General features: G+C 45.9%; 1 protein-coding gene across 1 annotated transcript in view; it reads left to right on the top strand.

The window, feature by feature from the left end:
• LOC144603555 (metabotropic glutamate receptor 8-like) overlaps nt 1-23,909 on the top strand; it is a 282,688-nt gene that overhangs the window by 109,894 nt on the left and 148,885 nt on the right. Inside the window, exon 2 of the mRNA XM_078416931.1 lies at nt 8,641-8,857. Within this exon, the coding sequence (XP_078273057.1) occupies nt 8,641-8,857 (217 nt within the window). The remainder of the gene's footprint in view (nt 1-8,640; nt 8,858-23,909) is intronic.

Genomic DNA, 23,909 nt, shown 5'->3' with positions numbered 1-23,909 from the left:
CGCCGGCAGTCGCCTTAAAATCGCCTAAGTGGGACAGGCCCTTTAGGCCTGAGCCCTAAGGCCTAATCGCCTAAGCCCTTAAGCTGTTCACAGTGTACATATACAGGATAAAGGGTATATCATTTAGTGCAAGGCAAAGTCCAGTACAGTCCGATTAAAGGTAGTTTGAAGGTCTCCAATGAGGTAGATGGGAGGTCAGGACCGTTTTCTAGCTGGAGAGAGGATGGTTCAGTTGCCTGATAACAGCTGGGAAGAAACTGTCCCTGAATCTGGAGGTAGGCACAAAAAGATGGAGTAACTCTGCGGGTCAGACAGCATCTGTGGAGAAAAGGGATAGGTAACGTTTCGGGTCAAGATCCTTCTTCGGATCGAGAGTCAGGGGAAAGCAGCACCTCTACCGCTGCGCCAATGTGCCGCCCTTCCTCAGACCGAAGAACCAGACTTCAGGCACTTGAGTCTGGAGAACGGTCCCAACCTGAAACCTCAACTATCCATGTTCTCCAGGGACTCTGCCCGTCCCGGTGACTATCTTCAGCAGGTTGTATCTTTTTTTTTGTAAACAAGCATCTGCACCTGCTTGTCTCCACGAAGCTTTTCACTGCACCTCGGTACACGTGACAATAATAAACCTAAACCTAAACTTACTTCAACGGTACAAAGCTAATGATTAGATAGTACTTGTACCAAAAGCAGTTCTGAAACCCAACACCTTCAGAAGAATAAATGGATCTTAGTTCGAAACTGGACTTTGTCACTCGATAATATGATTTCACGTTTGTTACATACTGCATGTGGTGTGCAGTAACTGGTCCCTTAAATGTCATTATTATTGTAATGCACACGACACCTTCAATGCCTTCTCACTGTATCTCTTGACTGTTGCCAGAACAATTTCCCACCGGGATAAGTTGTATCGTATCATATGGTGAAAGAATTGGGTCGACTGGGCTTGTATTCACTGGAATTTAGAATGATGAGAGGGGATCTTATAGAAACATTTAAAATTCTTAGAGGATTGGACAGGGTCGATGCAGGACAAATGTTCCCGATGTTGGGGGGAGTCCAGAACCAGGGGTCCCAGTTTAGGAATAAGGGGGTAGGCCATTTAGGACCCAGAGAGTTGTGAATCTGTGGAATTCTCTGCCACAGAAGGCAGTGGAGGCCAATTCACTGGATGTTTTCAAGAGAGAGTTAGAGTTAGCGCTTAGGGCTAACGGTATCAAGGGATATGGGGAAAAAGCCAGAACGGGGTACCGATTTTGGATGGTCAGCCATGATCATATTGAATGACGGTGCTGGCTCGAAGGGCCGAATGGCCTACTTCTGCACCTATTTTCTATGTTTCTATGTATTGTAAAGTACATAGTGCGGCAGGGTGGCGCAGCGGTAGAGTTGCTGCCTTACAGCACTTACAGCACCAGAGATCCGGGTTCGATCCCGACTATGGGTGCTGTCTGTACGGAGTTTGTACGTTCTCCCCGTGACCCGCGTGGGTTTTCTCCGAGACCTTCGGTTTCCTCCCACACTCCAAAGACGTCCAGGTTTGTAGGTTAATTGGCTTGGTCTAAGTGTAAATTGTCCCTAGTGTGCGTAGGATAGTGTTAATGTGCGGGGATCGCTGGTTGACGCGGACTTGGTGGGCCGAAGGGCCAGTTTCCGTGCTGTATCTTTAACCAAAAGAATGGCACTTAGAGTCCATGTTGCATTGCCTGAAATTCAGAAGGTTTAAGGCAGGAAGTGAAAAGGTGACGTGTCGAAGATATTGATCGGATTGATGGAAAACCTTTCCGTTCATTACAGTTCGTGGTCTGAAATAAACGTGTGGAGTGAGAGTAATGAAACAGTTCCACTGACAGGCAGTGGGATAAATTCGGAGCTCTCTCCGAGGCTGGGATTGCTGCTCTCAATGATTGCGAAAATTACATCGGAGACCTATAGATTTTTGTTAATTAAAACTATTGAAAGATGAGGGGGAGTAGGCCTCCACATGGAGGCAGGCCACAGATCAATCACTGCCACATACAATGACAAGCAGGCTTCAGGGTCTTATCATGTAAACCTGTTCCCTTGCACTAAGAATTTAATGTCTGAGATTTAGGGAGCAGATTGTGTGACTTTTGCACTTTGGCATCATCCTTGTTTGAGATGTGTCATTCCACTGCGACTAAACACATTAAACCTTTGTGTAGGAAGGAACTGCAGATGCTGGTTTAAACTTAAGATAGACGCAAGAAGCTGGGGTAACTCAATGGGTCAGGCAGCATCTGCGGAGAGAAGGAATGGGTGATGTTTTGGGTCGAGACCCTTCTTCAGTGTGAGGAAGGGGCTCGATCCGAAACGTCACCTATTCTTTTTCTCCAGAGTTGCTGCCTGATCCGTTAAGTTACTCCAGCCTTTTGTGTTTATCTTCACATTTATTCATTTTTTGATTCAGGCATACGTCAAAGATTGCAGAGATCAAGTATCACTGTGAGGTCCCCAGTAATAATTAAAACCAAGTGAATTTTTTATCGTTACTTTCTGATTTAAAAGGCTGCACATTTTGAATGGCTGGCAGGATTGTAAAATAATCGAAACATTTCTATCTGTGAACATTATGAGTCATAATCCTTAAAGTTTATTCCTGTCACAAATCCTGGAATAAAAATCGCTTTCTCCTTCTTGTGTGAATTGCAAGTTAGATTAGTTAATTTCTTTAGTCAGAGTTTGTTTTACACTTTGGAGAAACATTGCGGAAACAGGCCCTTCGGCCCATCGAGTCCGCACCGACCAGCAATCCCCATCCTTTAACATTACCCTGCATACACTAGGGATAATTTTGCATTTAAACATTTATACCAAGCCAATTAACCCACAAACCTGTGCGTCTTTGGAGTGTGGGAGGAAACCAGAGATCCCGGAGAAAACCCACGTGGGTCACGGGGAGAACGTATAAACTCCGTACAGACAAGCACTCGTAGTCAGGATTGAACCCGGGTCTCTGGCATTGTAAGGCAGGAGCTCCACTGCTGCACCACACAGAGAGTGGTGAATCTGTGGAGTTCATTGCCATGGACGGCTGCAGTGGCCAAGTCAATGGATGTTTATAAGGCGGAGATTGATACATTCTGGATTAGTACGGGTGTCGGGGGTTATGGGGCAAAGGCAGGAGAATGGGTTTGAGATGGAATGATAGATCAGCCATGATTGAATGACGGAGTAGACTTGATGGGCCGAATGGCCTAATTCTGCTCCTATCACTTATGTGAACTTATGAGACTTACGTCGGTAATTTTGACCTTGCTGCTTAGATAAGAAAGGTGATCGTTAAGGGGCAACTGAGGGTGTTGGACATGGTGGGCAATTTTGCAGATGCCACTTATTTGGTCGTGTGTTAGTTGGACTGACCTTGGAGGCATGGGTGAGACCAGTGAACCTATCCTAGCACGGGCGCCGTGTCCAAAGTTACCATTCAATGCACTGTTCTTCGCAATTGTTTAATTTAGTTTATTATTATTATTACTGTGTGCCGAGCGAGGTACAGTGAAAAGCTTTTGTTTGCATGCTACCCCATCAAAGGAAAGACTGTACATGAATATAATCAAGCCGTCCGCTCAAGGTCGGCTCCCACCCGCACCCTCCGCTCTGCTGCTGCCAACCTCCTGTCCCCTCCCATCTGGACCAAACTCAGATCCTGGGGGGACAGGGCTTTCTCCATCGCTGCTCCCACACTCTGGAACTCACTACCTCAAACCATTAGAGACTCCTCCTCACTCACCACATTCAAAACATCACTGAAGTCTCACCTGTTCAACACGGCCTTCAACCACTGACCGTCACTTCTCCTTATCCTTCCATTTTTGTTGGTTTATTTATTTATTTTTATGTTTTACTTACTCTGTAAAGCGTCCAGAAAAGCGCTATTCAAATGAAATGTATTATTATTATTATTATTATTAAAGGCTAAAGGACACAACCTTTAGTCTGATCAACGATAGTTCAAAGGTCTCCAGTGAGGAAGAAGGGAGGTCAGGACCGCACTCTAGCTACATTCTTTCCATTGCCTGAAACACAAAGTGCTGGAGTAAATCAGTGGGTCAGACAGCATCTGTGGAGGACATGGATAGGCAATGTTCCGGGCCTGCAGAAGGGTATTGACCCAAAACATTGCCTATCCATGATAGTTGGGAACATATGTTCCCAATGTTGGAGGAGTCCAGAACCAGAGGCCACAGTCTAAGAATAAAGGGGAGGCCATTTCAGTGCTGTCAGGCAGCAACTCTACCACTGCGCCACCGTGCCGCGCAGCACACGAATATGCCTTACGGACTCATCCATTCCCCCCCACCAGTGTTGCCTGGCCCGCTGATTCCTCCAGCATTTTGTGTTTAGCGTTGGCTGGTGAGCGGTCGCCCTGAAATTATGAATGCTGAAGCAAAGAAATAGCGATTGATTTGCCGTTTGCATGAATCCGCAGTGAGGCGTGCATGCAAACATTTTGTAAACAACGCACAAACTGGTCTTCTGCACAACCGAGATACTACTCTGCAGAGTATTCAACGTGAATTCATTTTGCAAAGCATAGCTCTTTTTTTTTGGTTAAGTTATTTCCATATTCTCCCCAACCTGCATAAGGTAGGTCTCACGTCTCTATGGCCACCGTAATGCGTTGGCAGGAGGAACAGCAGCAGGTTAAGCTGCATAATATCATTCCTTCAATTGTATTCCCTTGTCCCTAATGTGATAGACCTTCCCATCATTGCACAGGGTTCCATCTGGTAGGTTGGCGGAGAAGTGACAGGATTCGGTTTCAGCTGTGACAGATACGCTCAACTGGGAGTTTGTTGCTTGACCCGGGCCAGTGTTCATCTCACTGACGTGGAGACACTCAGCCGCACAGAGCTGCTGGGAGGGGGGAGAGAGAGAGAGATAGAGGGGGAGAGAGAGACAGAGAGAGAGGGAGAGAGGGAGAGAGAGAGAGGGAGAGAGAAGGGGAGGAGCAGGTAGGAGAGAGGGAAAGAGGGGAGAGATGGAAAGAGGAAATGGCAAGGAGAGAGAAAGAGAGAAAAATGGAAGGGGAGAGAGAGGGAAGGGCAGAGAGAGGGAAGGGGAGAAAGAAGGAAATAGAGGAGAGTGGGGGAGAGAGAAGGGGAGAGAGAGTGAGTGTGTGTGGGGGAGAGAGAGAGAGAAAATGAGTGAGAGAAAATGAGAGAGAGAGAGAGAAAGAAAATGAGAGAGAGAAAATGAGAGAGAGAAAATGAGAGAGAGAGAAAATGAGAGAGAGAGGGAGAGAGAGAGAGAGGGAGAGAGAGAGAGAGAGAGAGAGAGAGAGAGAGAGAGAGAGAGAGAGAGAGAGAGAGAGAGAGAGAGAGAGAGAGAGAGAGAGAGAGAGAGCACACACTCCTCTTGGACTTTTATAATTTTATATGATAGAAACTTAAAATAAAGTCAAACTGAGACTTTTGCAATCTGAATGTTATTGAGAATAGCTTTTCATGTTTAACCTTTAATGTTAAAAGCTATTCCCAATAACATTCAGATGACACTTCAGAAAAGGCATCAAAATAGATTCACTTATCTATATCCGTCCAGGGTGTTTGAAATGAGTTAGCTATAATCTGAGGTAATTGTCAATCTAAACAGCATAAAGCAAATATTTAAACAAATGATTGCTTCAAGCAAATGAAAATGGTGAGTACTTGCATGTGTGTGCGTGCGTGTGCGTGTGTGTGCGTTGTGTGTGTGTGTGCTTTGTGTGTGTGTGTGCTTTTGCATGTGCTTGTGCATATGTGTGTGCGTGTGTGTGTGCACGTTGTGTGTGTTTGTACAATGTGTGTGTGTGTGCATGTGTGTATACGTGCATTGTGCGCGTGTGCGCATTGTGTGTGTACGTGTGTGTGTGTGTACATGTGGCATGTGTGTCCATGTGTGTGTGCATTCATGTGTGCGTACACGTGTGTGTGCTTGCGTTATGTGCGCACTGTGTGTGTATGTGTGTGTGAGTGTGCGTGCGTCATGTGCGCATTGTGTGCGCGCGTTGTGTGCGTACGTGCGTGTGTGTGTGTACATGTGCACGTGGGTGTGTGTGTCTCTGCAAAACAGGGACCAGGTAGCTCCCACATTTGACCAGCTACGGACCGTGCAGTTTGCTTGTCTTGCTCGGTTTATTTAACGTAGATCGATCCCAGAAATGAGGCAGACGATTGTTCGGTTTGTTTTGCATCACCTGTCATTCGCAAAGGCATCTTGTGGCCTGAGTTGTGCTTGCAATCTCTGTAGCAGATGCACTTCAAAGGATTACACTCTGTGTGGCTCTCTGTTTGGAAGGTAGCCAGAGAAATGAGACCATGTTGTCCTGGGAGACATGTGGTCATGCCCTTGGGCACTCCTGGGTCAACTAGGCTCTGGTAGTAATGAGGCTCCAGCTATGCCACCTTTCTTTGGGCACCACACTCACCTGATCTTCCAAACTCTATCCGCAGATGACCCACAAATCCTCCTCCCATCCAGACTTTGTTCATAAGTTCATTGCAGCAGAATTAGGCCATTCAGCTCTTCGAGTCTACTCTGCCATTCAATCATGGCTAATCTATCTCTCCCTCTCAACCCCATTCTCCTGCCTCCTCCCCACAACCCCTGACACCCGTACCAATCAAGAATCGGTCGCCGTATGAAATGGACACTTAGGAGGTACTTAGGTTGACTGTCACTGGAAGGCATGGAAGGTGGGCAACAACCTTCAGATGTGTAGGAAGGAACTGCAGATGCTGGTTTACACCGAAGGACAGACACAAAATACTGGAGTAACTCAACGGGACAGGCAGCATCTCTGGAGAGAAACATTGGGTGACGTTTCGGCCAGGGACCCTTCTTCAGTCTGAGAGTCAGCTCTCAGCTAACAATGAATCATTCTACACTTCCTTATCACCATCTGCTTTGATCTGTTGTTTTCACACCTACCCTTCCATATATCCAGACTCCCTCTCCCCTGACAGTCTGAAGAAGAGTCTCGACACGAAACGTCACCCATTCCTTCTCTCCAGAGATGCTGCCCGTCCCGCTGAGTTACTCCAGCATTTTGTGTCTATCTTCAGACGTTGGTGGCTAACAGGGCCAAGCTGAAGACAAGTGAAATGCTCCCAGATGGTACACTGCAACATTACAACACCTTTATTTTTACTCAATGCTGTGAATTCTCATCCAAATGGAGTTGCATAGCAACCTTCGATATGGGCTTTGGCTGCCAATTTCATCAATGAAAAATAGTTTTCTTTAGTTTAATTTAGAGATACAGTGTGGTAACAAGCCATTCGGCCCACCGAGCCTGCGCTGACCAGCGATCCACGCACACTAACACTATCCTACGCACACTAGGGACAATTTACAATTATACCAAGCCAATTAATCTACTAACCTGTACTTCGTTGGAGTGTGGGAGGATCCTGACTATGGGTGCTGTCCAGACTCCCTCTCCCCTGACAGTCTGAAGAAGAGTCTCGACACGAAACGTCACCCATTCCTTCTCTCCAGAGATGCTGCCCGTCCCGCTGAGTTACTCCAGCATTTTGTGTCTATCTTCAGACGTCGGTGGCTAACAGGGCCAAGCTGAAGACAAGTGAAAATGCTCCCAGATGGTACACTGCAACATTTGTACGGAGATGTGTACGTTTCCCTGTGATCATGTGGGTTTTCTCCTGATGCTCCAGTTTCCTCCCACATTTGTAGGTTAATTGTAACCTCTGTAATCTGCTTTTACTGGACTTTATCTGGCACTGAACATTATTCACATTACACCTTTTATCATGTGCCTGTACACTTTGGATGGCTAGATTGTAATCGTGTGTCGTCTGTCTGCTGACTGGTTAGCACGCAACAAAAGCTTTTCACAGCACGTGGCAATAAACTAAACTCAAGCTCAATGTCAAACTCGTTGGTCGGCATGAACCCGGTAGACCGAAGGGCCTGTTTCCATGCAGGATGCCTAAACTAAACTAAAGTCAAAAAAACATTTAAATCACGAACCTGTCATCAGGTCTGAGCATTGAACAGTTCTGCCTTTGTTTCAGGTTTCCAGCACCTGCAGTTTTTAGCGTCATAGAGTTATAGAATCATACATCGTGGAAACAGGCCCTTCGGCCCAACTTGCCCACATCGGCCAACATGTCCCAGTTACACTTCCACCTGCCTGCATTTGGTCCATGTCTCTCCAAACCTGTCCTATCCATGTAGCTGGGCCATATTGGCCGGTGTGGGTAAGTTGGGCCGAAGGGCCTGTTTCCACGCTGTATCACTATGACTCTATGACTCTAATACTCTAAATGAGGCCTCACCAAAGTCTTATATAACTGCAAGTGTGTCGGAAGGAACTGCAGATGCTGGTTTAAACCGGAGATAGACACAAAAAGCTGGAGTAACTCAGCAGGACAGGCAGCACCTCTGGAGAGAAGGAATGGGTGATGTTTCGGGTCGAGACCCTTCTTCAGTCCGAAGAACGTCGCCCATTCCTTCTCTCTAATGATGCTGCCTGTCCCGCTGTTCCTCCAGCTTTTTGTGTCTATCTTATATAACTGCAACATGTCCTCCCGACTCCTATGCTTCAATTTCTTTGCTTCAACTGTATTTTCAGGGTTTATGACTGCTATTTCTTGGCTTTTGATCCAGATCCCGCAGATCAGCTACGCCTCGACTGCTCCGGAGCTGAGTGACAACAGCCGGTATGACTTCTTCTCCCGTGTGGTCCCTCCTGACTCGTACCAGGTTCAGGCGATGGTGGATATTGTGACCACCCTGGGATGGAACTACGTCTCCACTCTGGCCTCGGAGGGTAACTACGGGGAGAGCGGCGTGGAGGCATTCATGCACATCTCAAGGGAAACTGGTAAGAAGCAATCTCGATCTTGGATGTTCCCGGGTTTCTGAACACCATTCACTGTCACGGCATCAGCAAAACTCGTGCAAGGTGCATCCATTGGGCATCCATTGAACACTTGGTGTTTGGGATCTGTAGTTTGTGACAGAAGTTCATAAGTTTCCAGGAGCAGGATTGGGCCATTCGGCCCATCAAGTTACTCCCCCATTCAATCGTGGCTGATTTATCTTCCCCTCCCAACCCCATTCTCCTGCTTTCACTCCATAACCCCTGACACTAAGCAAGAGTCTGTCAATCTCCACCTTACAAGTATCCATTGACTTGGCCTCCACAGCCATCTGTGGCAATGAATTCCTCAAATTCACCAGCGAAAGTAATTCCTACTCATGTTGTTTCCAAAGGTACGTCCTTTTATTCTGAGGCTGTGGCCTTTGGTTCCAGACTCTCCCACTAGTGGAAACATTCTCTCCACATTCACTCTATCCAGGCCTTTCACTAGTCGATTGAAAGAAGTAAGTGTTTATGTGACAATAATTGTTTTAATTAAATCATTTTTGCAGGACTCTGGTGTTATGCTTCCTCAGTTATATGTACATGTTAGAGCCAAGCAGATTTGTTAATCATCACCGACTGCTTTCTCATGTGAGGGTCGAATCTAATTCTGGCTGAGGTGGAGATAACTTCTCACATGGGGAAGGCATTGCCTAACATTAATCAGGGCCGCTGGAATCTCCACCTTTACTTTTAACATCTGAGGATTAGTACAACATTACCTCCCCTGCTTGGCGGCATGGTGGTGCAGTGGTAGAGTTGCTGCCTTACAGCGCCAGAGACCTGGGTTCGATCCCGACTTCACATGCCGTCTTTTTGGAGTTTGTACGTTCTCCCCGTGACTTGCGTTGGTTTTCTCCGGGTGCCCGTGACCTGCGTTGGTTTTTTCTCCTCCCACGCTCCAAAGATGTACAGGTTTGGAGGTTAATTGGCTTCGGTAAAGTTGTAAAGTTGTAAATTGTAAATTGTCCCCAGTGTGTGCAGGATAGTGTTAGTGTGCGGGGATCTCTGGTCAGCGCGGACTCAATGGGTTGAAGGGCCTTTTCTGTATCTCGAAACTAAACTAGTTAATTGACCTGGGACTTTACCTTGATGTGACCCCACTCTCAAGAGTCAAAGGTGTTTTATTGCTATTTGTCCTGAAACGGAACAGTGGAATTCTTACTTGCAGCAGCACAACAAATATGCAAGCATATTACTCTGTAAAATTCAGGATTCAGGATTCAGGATATCTTTATTAAAACAAGTTTTTTGGACGAAATTTAGTCACCCACAGTCCAACAATAAAAGCAGTAAAATAAGCAAATTACACAACCCGAACCAACACAAAAAAAAAAAAGAAGAAACATCCATCACAGTGAGTCTCCTCCAGTCCCCTCCTCACTGTGATGGAAGGCTAGAATGTCTTTTCCCTTCCCCTGCCGTCTTCTCCCGCGGTCAGGCTGGTGTCGTTGCCACATTCCAGGCCGCACCGGACGGCGAAAGGTCCGCGGCGGGCCGACCCAAGATATCCATGATAAACAACAAAAGAAAGTTGAGTATATATATAAAAACAAACAGACAAATAAATAGGCAAAGTCAAAAATAATATCCCCAAGTCTATATAGTTCAGAGTCTATTTTCGAGGCAGGAAACATGTTCCCAATGTTGGGGGAGTCCAGAACAAGGGGCCACAGTTTAAGAATAAGGGGTAGGCCATTTAGAACTGAGATGAGGAGAAACTTTTTCTGTCAGAGAGTTGTGAATCTGTGGAATTCTCTGCCTCAGAAGGCAGTGGAGGCCAATTCTCTGAATGCATTCAAGGGAGAGCTAGATAGAGCTCTTAAGGATAGCGGAGTCAGAGGGTATGGGGAGAAGGCAGGAACGGGATACTGATTGAGAATGATCAGCCATGATCACATTGAATGGCGGTGCTGGCTCGAAGGGCCGAATGGCCTCCTCCTGCACTTATTGTCTATTGTCTATTGTCTATTTGGAGGTTGTAGTGTTTTATAGTCTGATGGTTGTAAGGAGGAAGCTGCTCCTGAACCTGGATGTTACAGTTTTCAGGCTCCTATACATTCTTCCTGATGGCAGTAGTGAAATGAGTGTGTGGCCAGGGTAGTGTGGGTCTCTGATGATGCTGACTGCCTTTTTGAGGCAGCGACTCTTGTAGATCCCCTCGATAGTGGAGAGGTCCGTACCCCCTGATGGACTGGGCAGTGTTCGCCACTTTTTGCAGTCGTCTTCGCTCCTGGGCGTTCGAGTTGCCGAACCAGGCCGTGATGCAACCAGTCAGTATGCTCTTTACATCTGTAGACGTTAATTCTTCTACCTTGGATGAGAAGCATCATGGGCCGTGCTGCAAATGGCAATTCAACACATGGAGTTGGCTTGATAGACCGGCGGCGACTTTGCTTGCCCATGAGGGCGTGCAGCGTAGGTTTACCAGGTTAATTCCCGGAATGGCGGGACTATCTTATGTTGAAAGACTGGTGCGACTAGGCTTGTATACACTGGAATTTAGAAGGATGAGAGGAGATCTTATCGAAACGTATAAGATTATTAAGGGGTTGGACACGTTAGAGGCAGGAAACATGTTCCCAATGTTGGGGGAGTCCAGAACAAGGGGCCACAGTTTAAGAATAAGGGGTAGGACATTTAGAACTGAGATGAGGAAAAACGTTTTCAGCCAGAGAGTTGTGAATCTGTGGAATTCTCTGCCTCAGAAGGCAGTGGAGGCCAATTCTCTGAATGCATTCAAGAGAGAGCTAGATAGAGCTCTTAAGGATAGCGGAGTCAGGGGATATGGGGAGAAGGCAGGAACGGGGTACTGATTGAGAATGATCAGCCATGATCACATTGGTGCTGGCTCGAAGGGCCGAATGGCCTCCTCCTGCACCTATTGTCTATTGTCTATTGTCTATTGTCTATTTTCATATGCTTACCATGTGTTCAAAGCTCCCCATTCCATGTGCTTAGTATTCAGTGGAATGCAGTGGAATAGATTCATGAAATATGAGGGAGACTTTTGTAAGCTCAATTAGGATGCTTCAAATTTCACAAGCATTGCTTAAAAGTGAGGAAGAACAATAATTATAACTTTACAAAAGTTTTCTGTATTTTTTAAATTGAATTATTGTAAAAAATGAACACATATCCATGTCAACAAGAGAAATCTATTTGGCCAATACTTTAAAAGCGATGTTGGGTGTTTTTTAATCTTAAATGAGAACACCATGTGCATTACAAGTCCAGTTAAGTTGAGTTTATTGTCATATGCACAAGTTTGGTGATGTACAGGTACAATGAAAATCTTGCAGCAGCATTACAGGCACATAAATTCTGAAACATAAATTATACATAAAGCACACCTGAAGTCCACAAGACAGTGGAAAGAAAAAGACTGTGCAAAGAAACAAGGCATTCATCCAAAAAGCAATGAGAAACCAAGTCCGTAGTAATGCAAGATGCGGTCCATTGTGTTATATTTTGTTTAGTTTACAGATACAGTGTAGAAACAGGCCCTTTGGCCCACCGAGTCTACGACGACCAGCGATCTCCTTACACTAACGCTATCCTACACACACTTGGGCCAGTTTTACAATTTTTACTGAAGCCAATTTACCTACAAACCTGTATGTCTTTGGAATGTGGGAGAAAACCATGTCCCAGTTACACTTCCACCTGCCCGCGTTTGGTCCATATCCCTCCAAACCTGTCCTGTCCATGTACCTGTCTAATTGTTTCTTAAACATTACCCACACCAGCCAACATGGTCCACCCTAGTCCCACCTGCCTGCATTTGGTCAATATCCCTCGAGATCTATCATGTCCTTGTACCTCTCTAAATCTTTCTTAAGTGTTGTGATAGTATTCTTGCTTAGACAGATATGGCAGATTCTTGATTAGTAAGAGTGTCAGGGGGTGAAGGGGAGAAGGCAGGAGAATGGGGTTGAGAGGGAAATATAGATCAGCCATGATCGAATGGTGGAGTAGACTTGATGAGCAGAATGGTCTAATTCTGCTCCTAGACCTTACGAACTTATGAAGTACCTGCCTCAATTACCTCGACCAGCAACTCGTTCCATATACCCGCCAACCTTTGTATAAAAATATTGCCCCTCGGGTTCTTCTTAATCTTTCCCCCCTCACTTTCCCCCCTCTGTTTCAAAACTGTTCCAATGTGTTTCATTGGATTGTTTAAATTAATACTGATTAGCTAATTAATTTATTGCATCATATGGGAGGCGCATTCCCAATCTCGTTGTACCCCTGTACAATGACAATAAAGATATATTGTATTGTATATTGTATTGTATTGTATTGTATTGAACCTATGTCCTCTGGCTCTCGATTCCCCTACTCTGGGTAAAGGGTCCTGTGCATTAACCCTATCTATTCCAATTGTTTGCTGAATTTAACATTTTGGATTGTTTTAAATCTGCCCTGGCCTCAAGTACGTTTCTTGGAGAACAGGGCCAACAGCTTTAAATATTTCAGTGACCAAGTTTGCTCCCTAGGTGTATCTGGGGAGATGAGGAGATTGTTTATCGATTCATCCAAAAGCAAGTTAGGCAAATTTAGTTTCAGAAAATAGCATTTTGAATTGTGGTTACTTGAGATATGGTGTTGAAAGCATAGTAGGATTGAAGAAGCAGCCAACTTTCCATCCATGTCTCTCAAATTCCCCGCCATTTTGGTCTAATGTTTAGATTTAGATTTTTTTTTTAGATTTAAATTTAGAGATACAGCGCGGAAACAGGCCCTTGGGCCCACCGTCCGCGCCGCCCAGCGATCCCCGCACATTAACACTATCCTACACACACTAGGGACAATTTTTACATTTGCCCAGCCAATTAACCTACAAACCGGTACGTCTTTGGAGTGTGGGAGAAAACCCACGCCGGTCACGGGGAGAACGTACAAACTCCGTACAGACGGCGCCCGTAGTCAGGATCGAACCTGAGTCTCCGACGCTGCATTCGCTGTAAGGCAGCAACTCTACCGCTGCGCCACCGTGCCACCTCTTTTGCTGACTGACGGATAGACACTGAGCAATATAAATCAATCAGCATCTAATGGAAAAAATAGACAGTAGAGCATAGAAAACAGGCACTTCGGCCCACGATGTGTAGGAAGGAATTGCAGATGGTAGTTTGTACGGAAGATAGACAAAATGTTGGAGTAACTCAGCGGGTCAGGCAGCATCTCTGGAGAGAAGGAATGGGTGACATTTCGTGTCAGAACCCTTCTTCAGACTGCCCTGTCTAACTCTATCAACTCTGCCGCGATGCCACTGTGCCGCCCCAGTTCCTTCTCAGTTTATATATTTTTTCCACAAACCCTACCTTGGCAACATGGGCAGCACAGTGGCGCAGGGGGTAAAGTTACTGCCTCACAGCGCCAGAAACCTGGGTTCAATCCTGACCACGGGTGCGGCCTGTACGGAGTTTGCACGTTCTCCCCGTGACCGCGTGGGCTTTCCCCGGGTGTTCTAGTTTTCCCCCACACTCCAGCATTTTGTGTCTGTGTTCATTATTCATCGAATGCAAGCCACGTCTTCAGATCAAGGCTCCATTAGTCATGAAAAATACGATTGTACAAATGGAGTTGAAAGGACTGATAATTCATTGTGTCATTATCTCTCCAAATAAACAGTTGCACTTGCATGTGATGATATTAGTATTCTACTTAAAGGATGAGTATATTCACTGAGGTGTTTGTGCAGAACAATCCTGGTATGTATATGAATGCTGTTCGAATCTTGTTAGATCTCAGCGGTCCTTGGAGTAGGTACCGATGATTAAAGTCATTGAAGCTATTTACACAGGTAGACATTGTTAAACAGAAATGTTTGTGCTCTTATCTGGAGGCAACTACAGTTAGTTTCCAGCATTAATGATTTGCTTGACTGACACTACTCTGTGGGGTAATAGAATTGTAATTGCTTTTTCCTATACAATGAGTTCACGGCATTAGCTAGACTTTTTCAAGTCAAGTCGGGACCTTTCCAGAGCCAAATAGTTTGGATAGAAAATTAGATCATGGGTCATGAAGGATTATGTATCCCGAATGATAGGCAGGCATCTGGTTGACTGATTATTCACAAAATGCTGGAGTAACTAGGTCAGAGAGAGTGGTCGGCGTGGACTGGTAGGGCCGAACGGGCCTGTTTCCGTGCTGTAGTTATATGGTTATATGGTTATAACTCAGCAAGTCAGGCAGCATCTCAGGAGAGAAGGAATGGGTGACGTTTCGGGTCGAGACCCGAGACTCCAGTCTGAAGAAGGGTCTCGACCCGAAACGTCACCCATTCCTTCTCTCCTGAGATGCTGCCTGACCTGCTGAGTTACTCCAGCATTTTGTGAATAAATACCTTCGACTTGTACCAGCATCTGCAGTTATTTTCTTACACTATACATTGTTGACTGAGTTTAATTTAGTTTATTATTATCACGTGTACTGAGGTACAGTGGAAAGCTTTTTCGTGGCGTGCTATCCAGTCAGCGAAAAGATGATACATGTTTCCAATCAAGCCGTCCACAGTGTACAGACATGGGATAATGGGTATAACGTTTAGTGAAAGATAATGTACAATAAAGTCCAATTAGAGATATTTTGAAGATCTCCAATGGGGCAAGATGGAAGGTCCGGATCGCTCTCTAGCTGATGAGAGGATGGTTCAATTCCCTGATAAGAGCTAGGAAGAGCTGACCCTGAATTTGGAGGAGTGTGTGGCATGGCGGCACAGTGGTCGAGTTGCTGTCTTACAGCGGCAGAGCCCCGGGTTGGATCTTGACCATGGGTTCTGTCTGTACGGAGTTTGTATCATTCCCCCTGTGACCACGTGGGGTTTTCTCCGGCGGTTCTCTGGTTTTCTCCCACACTCGAAAGATGTGTGGGTTTGTAGGTTAATTGGCTTTGGTAAATTGCCCCCAGTGTGCAGGGTAAAACTAGTGTATGTGATCATTGGTTGGTACAGACTCGGTGGGCCGAAGGGCCAATTTCCATGCTGTATCTCTAAACTAAACTAAACTAGCGTCCTAGACTCATATTGTCATACAATAGACAATCGACAATAGACAATAGGTGCAGGAGTAGGCCATTCGGCCCTTCGAGCCAGCACCATCATTCAATGTGATCATGGCTGATCATTCTCAATCAGTACCCCGTTCCTGCCTTCTCCCCATATCCCCTGACTCCGCTATCCTTAAGAGCTCTATCTAGCTCTCTCTTGAATGCATTCAGAGAATTGGCCTCCACTGCCTTCTGAGGCAGAGAATTCCACAGATTTACAACTCTCTGACTGAAAAAGTTTTTCCACATCTCCGTTCTAAATGGCCGACCCCTTATTCTTAAACTGTGGCCCCTGGTTCTGGACTCCCACAACATTGGGAACATGTTTCCTGCCTCTAACGTGTCCAACCCCTTAATAAACTTATATATTTCGATAAGATCCCCTCTCATCCTTCTAAATTCCAGTGTATACAAGCCTAGTCGCTCCAGTCTTTCAACATATGACAGTCCCACCATACAGCGTGGAAACAGGCCCTTCGGCCCAACTTGCCCATGCTAACCGACATATCCCATCTACATTAGTCCACCTACCTGCGTTTGGCCCATATCCCTCCAAACGTGTCCTATCTATGTAACCTCATGCAACTAAACGCAGCTTTATTTAATGAGCTAAACTTAAAATCCCCATTGCCATGATAGGATATGAAAGTGTTCCTCTAGATTACTAGTCCAGTATCTATGAAATTATTATATCCCATAATCACTGGGCGTTATTGTCACTTCCCCATTAACTTCAGAAAAACCTTGTAATGGGACTCTCTATTGGAATTAATTACGTGATGTGAAATACTGCAGTCAATTCAAAATCATTACTGTGGGCAGGACATTGCATTCCATTCATTGTGCTATTGATCTATGGAGCTGACAAGAAAACCAACCATGGAGACCCAGAGTGGGAATAAACAAAGCTGCAGGTTTTCAGACAAACAGACGATGAATGGTTTGTTAAGCTTAAATGTTGCCAGAAAATATATTTCTTATGTGCCAGTTGTGTGATGTACAGTCCTGCTAGATTCAGAAGGCAGCCTCTTCCTTGGTGCAAAGTTGGTTGGATGCTCACACGTGCAAATAAGATGGATTTGTTTAGTTTATTTAGTTCAGGTTAGAGATACAGTGTGGAAACAGGCCCTTCGGCCCATCGAATCCACGCCGACCAGCAATCACCCCGTTCGCACTAGTTCTGTCCGACACACACTAGGGACAATTTATCAAAGCCAATGAACCTACAAACCTGCACGTCTTTGGGATGTGGGAGGAAGCCGGAGCACCCGGAGAAAACCCTCGTGGTCACAGAGAGAACGTACAAACTCCGTACAGAGAGCACCCGTAGTCAGGATCGAACCCGGGTCTCTGGCGCTGTAAGGCAGCAACTCTAACGCTGCGCCACCGTGCCGACTTTCTGAAAGATTATTTTGTGAAAGTAATGTTAGGACACTGGGCTAAAATGTTTGCACAGTTCACATTCCCCCCGACGTCACTTTCTCAAGCACTTGTAATAAAGTGGATTATAATGTGCTCATTATTTTTAATTGTTATATTTCCTTTATGCCCCTTTTTCACACTTTAAACTCATCCTGTTTTTACTTCCTCTTTTAATTCCTCTTTCTGCACTTACTTAGACTCTGATTCACCGAGTTTTCTTCTTCATTGTCGTTTTCTTTCCTTAGATTCATAGTCATACAGCGTGGAAACAGGCCCTTCCGCCCAACGTGCCCACACCGACCAACATGCCCCATCCACACTAGTCTCACCTGCCTGCGTTTGGCCAATATCCCTCTAAAACCTACCCTACCCGTGCACGTGTCTAATTGTTTCTTTACTTTTAAATTAAACTGGTTCAGGAGGCTATTAAACTTCATGGCCGTGAGACTCCAATAGCCTTTGTAAACCTACTGCCCATTTCCTGGCGTTGTCTTCAGCGACATGGTTTAATCTAACGAGAATGCCAGGACCAGGACACAGCCAGCCAGGAAATGATGCCAACCCTTAATTTCTGAGCCAGAGACTTTTGCGTGGAAAAACACCGTTCAATTGCCGTATCGGTTCTTTGGAAGAACTAGTCAACTAATACCGAACCTTGCCCATTTCCCGCAGCTTTGCAGTGTTCTCTTCATAAGTTCATTGGTCAAAGGAGCACGGTGGCGCAGCGGTAGAGTTGCTGCTTTACAGCGAATGCAGCGCCGGAGACTCAGGTTCGATCCTGACTACGGGTGCTGCACTGTAAGGAGTTTGTACGTCCTCCCCGTGACCTGCGTGGGTTTTCTCCGAGATCTTCGGTTTCCTCCCACACTCCAAATACGTACAGGTATGTAGGTTAATTGGCTGGGTAAATGTAAAAATTGTCCCTAGTGGGTGTAGGATAGTGTTAATGTACGGGGATCGCTGGGCGGCACGGACTTGGTGGGCCGAAAAGGCCTGTTTCCGGCTGTATATATATGATATGATATGATATGATAATTAGGTCATTCGGCCCATCCAGGTGGCACAGTGGCGCAGTGGTAGAGTTGCTGCCTGACAGCGCCAGAGCCCTGTATTCGATCCTGACTCCGGGTGCTGTCTGGACGGAGTTTGAACGTTTTACCTGTGGGGGTTCTCCGGGTGTTCTGGTCTCCTCCCATGCTCCAAAGATGTACAGGCCTGCGGGTTACTTGGCTTCGGTAAAATTGTAAATTGTCCCTGATGTGTAGGATAGTGTTAGTGGACGGGGTGATCGCGAGCTGGCATGTACTTGGTAGGCCAAAGGGCCTGTTTCCGTGCTGTATCTCCAAAGTTGAAAGTCTAAAGAGTCTACTCTGCCATTCAATCATGGCTGATCTATCTTTCCCTCTCAACACCATTCTCCTGCCTTCTCCCCATAACCTTCGGCACCCTTACCAATCAAGAATCTTTCAAACTCCGCTTTAAAAATACCCAGTGACTTGGCCTCCATAGCCATTTGCTGCAATAAATTTCACAGATTCACCACCCTCTGACTAAAGAAATTCCTCCTCTTCTCCTTTCTTAAGGTACGTCCTTTTATTCTGGGTCTCTGGTTCTTGACTCTCCCACCAGTGGAAAATGCTTTCCACATCCACTCTAACCAGGCTTTTCACTATTCGGTTTGAATTTGTTTTTAGTATTCAGTATTCTTGCTTATGCAAAAGTCGCAGTTCTCTCCTGAAAGTTGCCGTTGTGCCTTTCTGTTCCACAGGAGTATTTGCCAGCGCATATTTGCTGTTGTAACGTTCTCCGATGAATCCCCCGATTAGAAAACTGGTCAGATTTCCTTGCCTGCCGATGAATAAAGGATCAATTGGTGCGCCCAAGCGAATCACGTCGGTTTAGAGCACTCGTTAGCAAACATCAGCATCTCAGTGTGTGCTGCAAAGGGCGAAGTAAACCAGGGGTCACGTTGTGTGTGCTTCACAATCCACTCTTGGCAGGTGCAACTTGTTCCATGTGCCACGTTGATCTCGAATAATCGTGCCGCGGGATGGCTGAGTGAATCCTTCCAGTCAACAAGGGATACAAGGGATAACACACAGAGATTCAACGAGGTTACGTGTAAGCCGTCATAATGCGAGTGAGTGGAATCCAGCTCCATTTTACTACTTTCCATCAGGTTGCAGAGGCATCGAGTCATGCAGCACGGAAACAGGCCCTTCGGCCCACCTCGTCCATGCCAACCAAAATGCCCCATCTAAGCTAGTACCATTTGCCCATGTTAGTCCCATACCCCTCCAAACCTTTCCTGTTGACGTACCTGTCCCGGTGTCTTTTCAATGCTGTTATAGAACTTGCCTCAACTACCTCTGCTGGCAGCTAAGTTCCCCGTACCCACCACCCTCAGGTGGTATAAAATACCTTGCTATAAAACACCATCAGGTTGCTATAAAATCTTTCCCCTCTCACCTTTCAACCTCTGTCCTCCGGTTCTTGATTCACCTTACCCTGTGTAAAAGACTCTGTGCATTCACCCTATCTACTCCTTTCCTGATTTCATCCAACTCTAGTCGAGAGTCAAGAGTGTTGTATTTTCATATGTCCCAGATGGAACAATGAAATTCTTACTTGCAGTGGCACAACCATGTAATCATGTGTTGGCTTTCCGCTGGGGGACAAGGCATGGGAGGAGCCGCCGAGAACGAAGAGGGACCTTAACGGGGCTGGGGTGAGAGGCCAAGGGTGAAGAGGGACCAACATAGAAACGTCGAAAATAGGCACAGGAGTAGGCCATTCGGACCTTTGAGCCAGCACCGCCATTAAATATGATCATGGCTGATCATCCAAAATCAGTGCCCCGTTCCTGCGTTTTCCCCCATATCCCTTGATTCCGTTAGCCCTAAGAGCTAAATCTAACTCTCTCTTGCAAACATGACTCTAACAAGTACGTGTAAGAAGGAACTCCAGATGCTGTTTTAAACCGAAGATAGACACAAAAAGCTGGAGTAACTCAGCGGGACAGGCAGCATCTCTGGAGAGAAGGAATGGGTGACGTTTCGGGTCGAGCCTCTTCCTCAGACAGGTTGGGGATAAGGGAAACGAGAGACATAGACGGTGATGTGGAGAGATAAAGAACAATGAACAAGTATTCTTTGTAACTGTGATAGCATCAGAGACATGGCGACAATTTTGTGTACTTTGTGTATGGTATGGAAAAACAAAGAATTTCCCATCACCTAGGTACATGTGACAATAAAGTATGATTGAGTTGGATCATTGAATATGAGAAGTTCTGGTGTAATGAGAACTCAATGGCCAAAGGTACTTTTGATTGTCACATGTGCAAACGCACTGTGAAATCCTTTTATGACGTGTAAAATCATAAAAGGACTAGACAAGCTAGATGCAGGAAAAATGTTCCCAATGTTGGTGGAGTCCAGAACCAGGGGACAAAGTCTAAGAATAAATGGGAGGCCATTTAAAACTGAGGTGAGAAGAAACTTTTTCACCCAGAGAGTTGTGAATTTGTGGAATTCTCTGCCACAGAGGACAGTGGAGGCCAATTCACTGGATGAATTTAAAAGAGAGTTAGATAGAGCTGTAGGGGCTAGTGGAATCAAGGGATATGAGGAGAAGGCAGGCACAGGTTACCGATTGTAGATGATCAGCCATGATCACGATGAATGGCGGTGCTGGCTCAAAGGGCCAAATGGCCTCCTCCTGCACCTATGTTTCTATGTTTCTATGTTAAATGTTTCTTACAAATACAAACAGTCCAGTGGAGTATTCCCATCCCTAAGCACATCCCTGATTAACTGGTCAACGTGGACTCGGTGGGCTGAAGGGACTGGTTCCACGCTGTATCACTAAACAACCTAAACCAGGGACATTTTTTTTACAATTTTACCAAAGCCAATTAACCTACAAACGAGTACGCCTTTGGAGAGTGAGAGGAAACCGGTGAACCTGGAGAAAACCCACGCAGATCAAGGGGAGAACGTGCAAACTCCGTACAGGCAGCACCCCGTAGTCAGGGTTGAACACGGGTCGCTGGCGCTGTGAGGCAGCAACTGTACCGCTGCGCCACCACTGGAATTAGGCTCGTTGGCCCTGGTAAGGGACGACACAAAGGATGGGCAGCTGACCTTTGAACAGAACCAAGAAGAAATGAAAACACTCATGTCATCAATGAACCCAATGTGCAGGATTAATCCTTGTGCAGATTATAGCTGGCACCTGAGACTTTAAATCAGTTTAGGCCTCAAATCGACAGAGAGATATTCAAGGTGTCTCTCTCTCGAAGCCACATCACAATAATCACAGCAATTAAACCTTGCACTTGACAATGGTTCTTGCAATTAGCTTTTGTAATTTATCTCTTTGCACAACGGTAATTTTCTCATCAGGACGCAGTCTGGTGTTGTGTTTAATGACAGGTGCCTCCAACAATATCAATACTGTCTCCGAAAGACAGTAAAACAATGCATCAGTGCGCTAATGTGCCAACCTGCTCGTAAATTGTGAGCAATCCGATTCGTTTATTAGGCATGAAGATTAACAATAGGTCGGTGCAAAAGCGCGATCTATCACACTCGCTCCCGACTAAAGGAAAGGAAGCTGAAGGTAATATCTGAACTTGAGGGGGTGGCACAGCGGTAGGAATCTGTGGAACTCTCTGCCTCAGAAGGCAGTGGAGGCCAATTCTCTGAATGCATTCAAGAGAGAGCTGGATAGAGCTCTTAAGGATAGCGGAGTCAGGGAGTATGGGGAGAAGGCAGGAACGGGGTACTGATTGAGAATGATCAGCCATGATCACATTGAATGGTGGTGCTGGCTCAAAGGGTCGAATGGCCTACTCCTGCACCTATTGTCTATTGTCTATTCACAATTTCACAACTTACTCCTCTCCTCAGCCTTTAGGCTTCACTTTAGACTTTAGAGACACCTTTTGTTTTCTTTTCATCCAAGGCCTTTGGTCTACCCACCTTCCAATGGGCGGCACCGTGGCGCAGCGGTAGAGTTGCTGCCTCACAGCGCCATCGTGCCGTTCATTGGAAGATGGGTGGACTAAAGGCCTTAAAACTGTGTCCTCTGGTTCTCGATTCCCCAACTCTGGGCAAGGGATACTGTGCATCTACCTGATCTGTTCCTCTCATGATTTTATACACCTCTATAAGATCACTCCTCATCCTCCTGCGCTCCAAGGAATAGAGATGCAGCCTGCTCAACCACTCCACCACATAAAGGATACATCTCAGAAGTGTGAAAGAACTCTTTAGTTCTCTGTTAGTGTGCAGTCCCAACATCCCTTAGGTGTCATCCTGGATGATGCAGCTAACGTTATTGTTTAGTTTAGTTCAGAGGTACAGGCCTTTCAGCCCACTGAGTCCACGCCGACCAACGATCGCCTGTACACTGATTCTGTCTTTAGATTAGTGTAGAGATACAGCGTGGAGGCAGCGCCTTTGGCCCACCGAGTCCACGCCGGCAATCACCCCTTACACTACGTCTATCCCACACACCAAGGGTCGACTTCACAGAAGCCAATTAACAATTTACAGAAGCCAATTAACCTACAAACCTGCACGTCCTTGGAATGTGGGAGGAAACCAATGCACCCGGAGAAAACCCACATGGTCACAGGGAGAACGTTCAAACTCTGGACAGACAGCACCCGTAGTCAGGGTCGAACCCGAGTCTCTGGCGTTGTGAAGTAGCTGTGCCACCCGTAAGATTATCCATCAGGTTCACCACTGTAAAATGGGAAATACATTCATGATTAAAACAATTCAGATATTAGTAGAACTACTTTAATATATCAGCGGTGTCTTCAATTACCAAATGAATGTGGGTGCAATTAATTTTCTTGACATAAATAACTGCTATTGTAGTACAAGATCACGAGTACATCAGAGCTATTTATTCCACAGGGAATAAACAGAAGCTGGGAATGTATCTGGTTTCAGCATCCCAAAACATCATTGTTTACATAAGGATAACAAATGTCCTTCCATTAAACTTCCTTTGAGGATTTCTGCTGCTCTTATATCAGAATGGGAACTGCACACGATGAGGGCCAGCAAGGTGTCACATGATATGCAGTTGTGGATTAGCAAAGGATTTCACTGCACAAGCTATACACAAGCTGTGTGTGATCGGCACGGTGGCGCAGCGGTAGAGTTGTTGCCTTACAGAGCTCCGGAGACCCGGTTTGATCCTGACTTTGGGTGCAGTCTGTACAGAGTTTGTACGTTCTCTCGGTGACCTGCGTGGGTTTTCTCCGAAATCTTCAGTTTCCTCCCGCACTCCAAAGACACACAGGTTTGTGGGCTTAATTAGCTAGGATAGTGTGTGGGGATCGCTGGTCAGCGTGGACGATGGGCCGAAGGGCCTGTTTGTGCGCTGTGTCTCCAAACTAAACTAGACAAAGATTGTGAATGGTACATTCTGAGATCTATTGTAAGGTATTGTCCACGAGTTTTCACATACATTCAAGATCAGAGAACCAGTCAATACTGCATTCCTCTCT

Source organism: Rhinoraja longicauda, chromosome 20 (genome assembly GCF_053455715.1).
Source record: "Rhinoraja longicauda isolate Sanriku21f chromosome 20, sRhiLon1.1, whole genome shotgun sequence".
Lineage (NCBI taxonomy): Eukaryota > Metazoa > Chordata > Chondrichthyes > Rajiformes > Arhynchobatidae > Rhinoraja > Rhinoraja longicauda.
The sequence above is the reverse complement of the archived record's forward strand: the minus strand, read 5'-3'. Positions and strand labels throughout refer to the sequence as shown.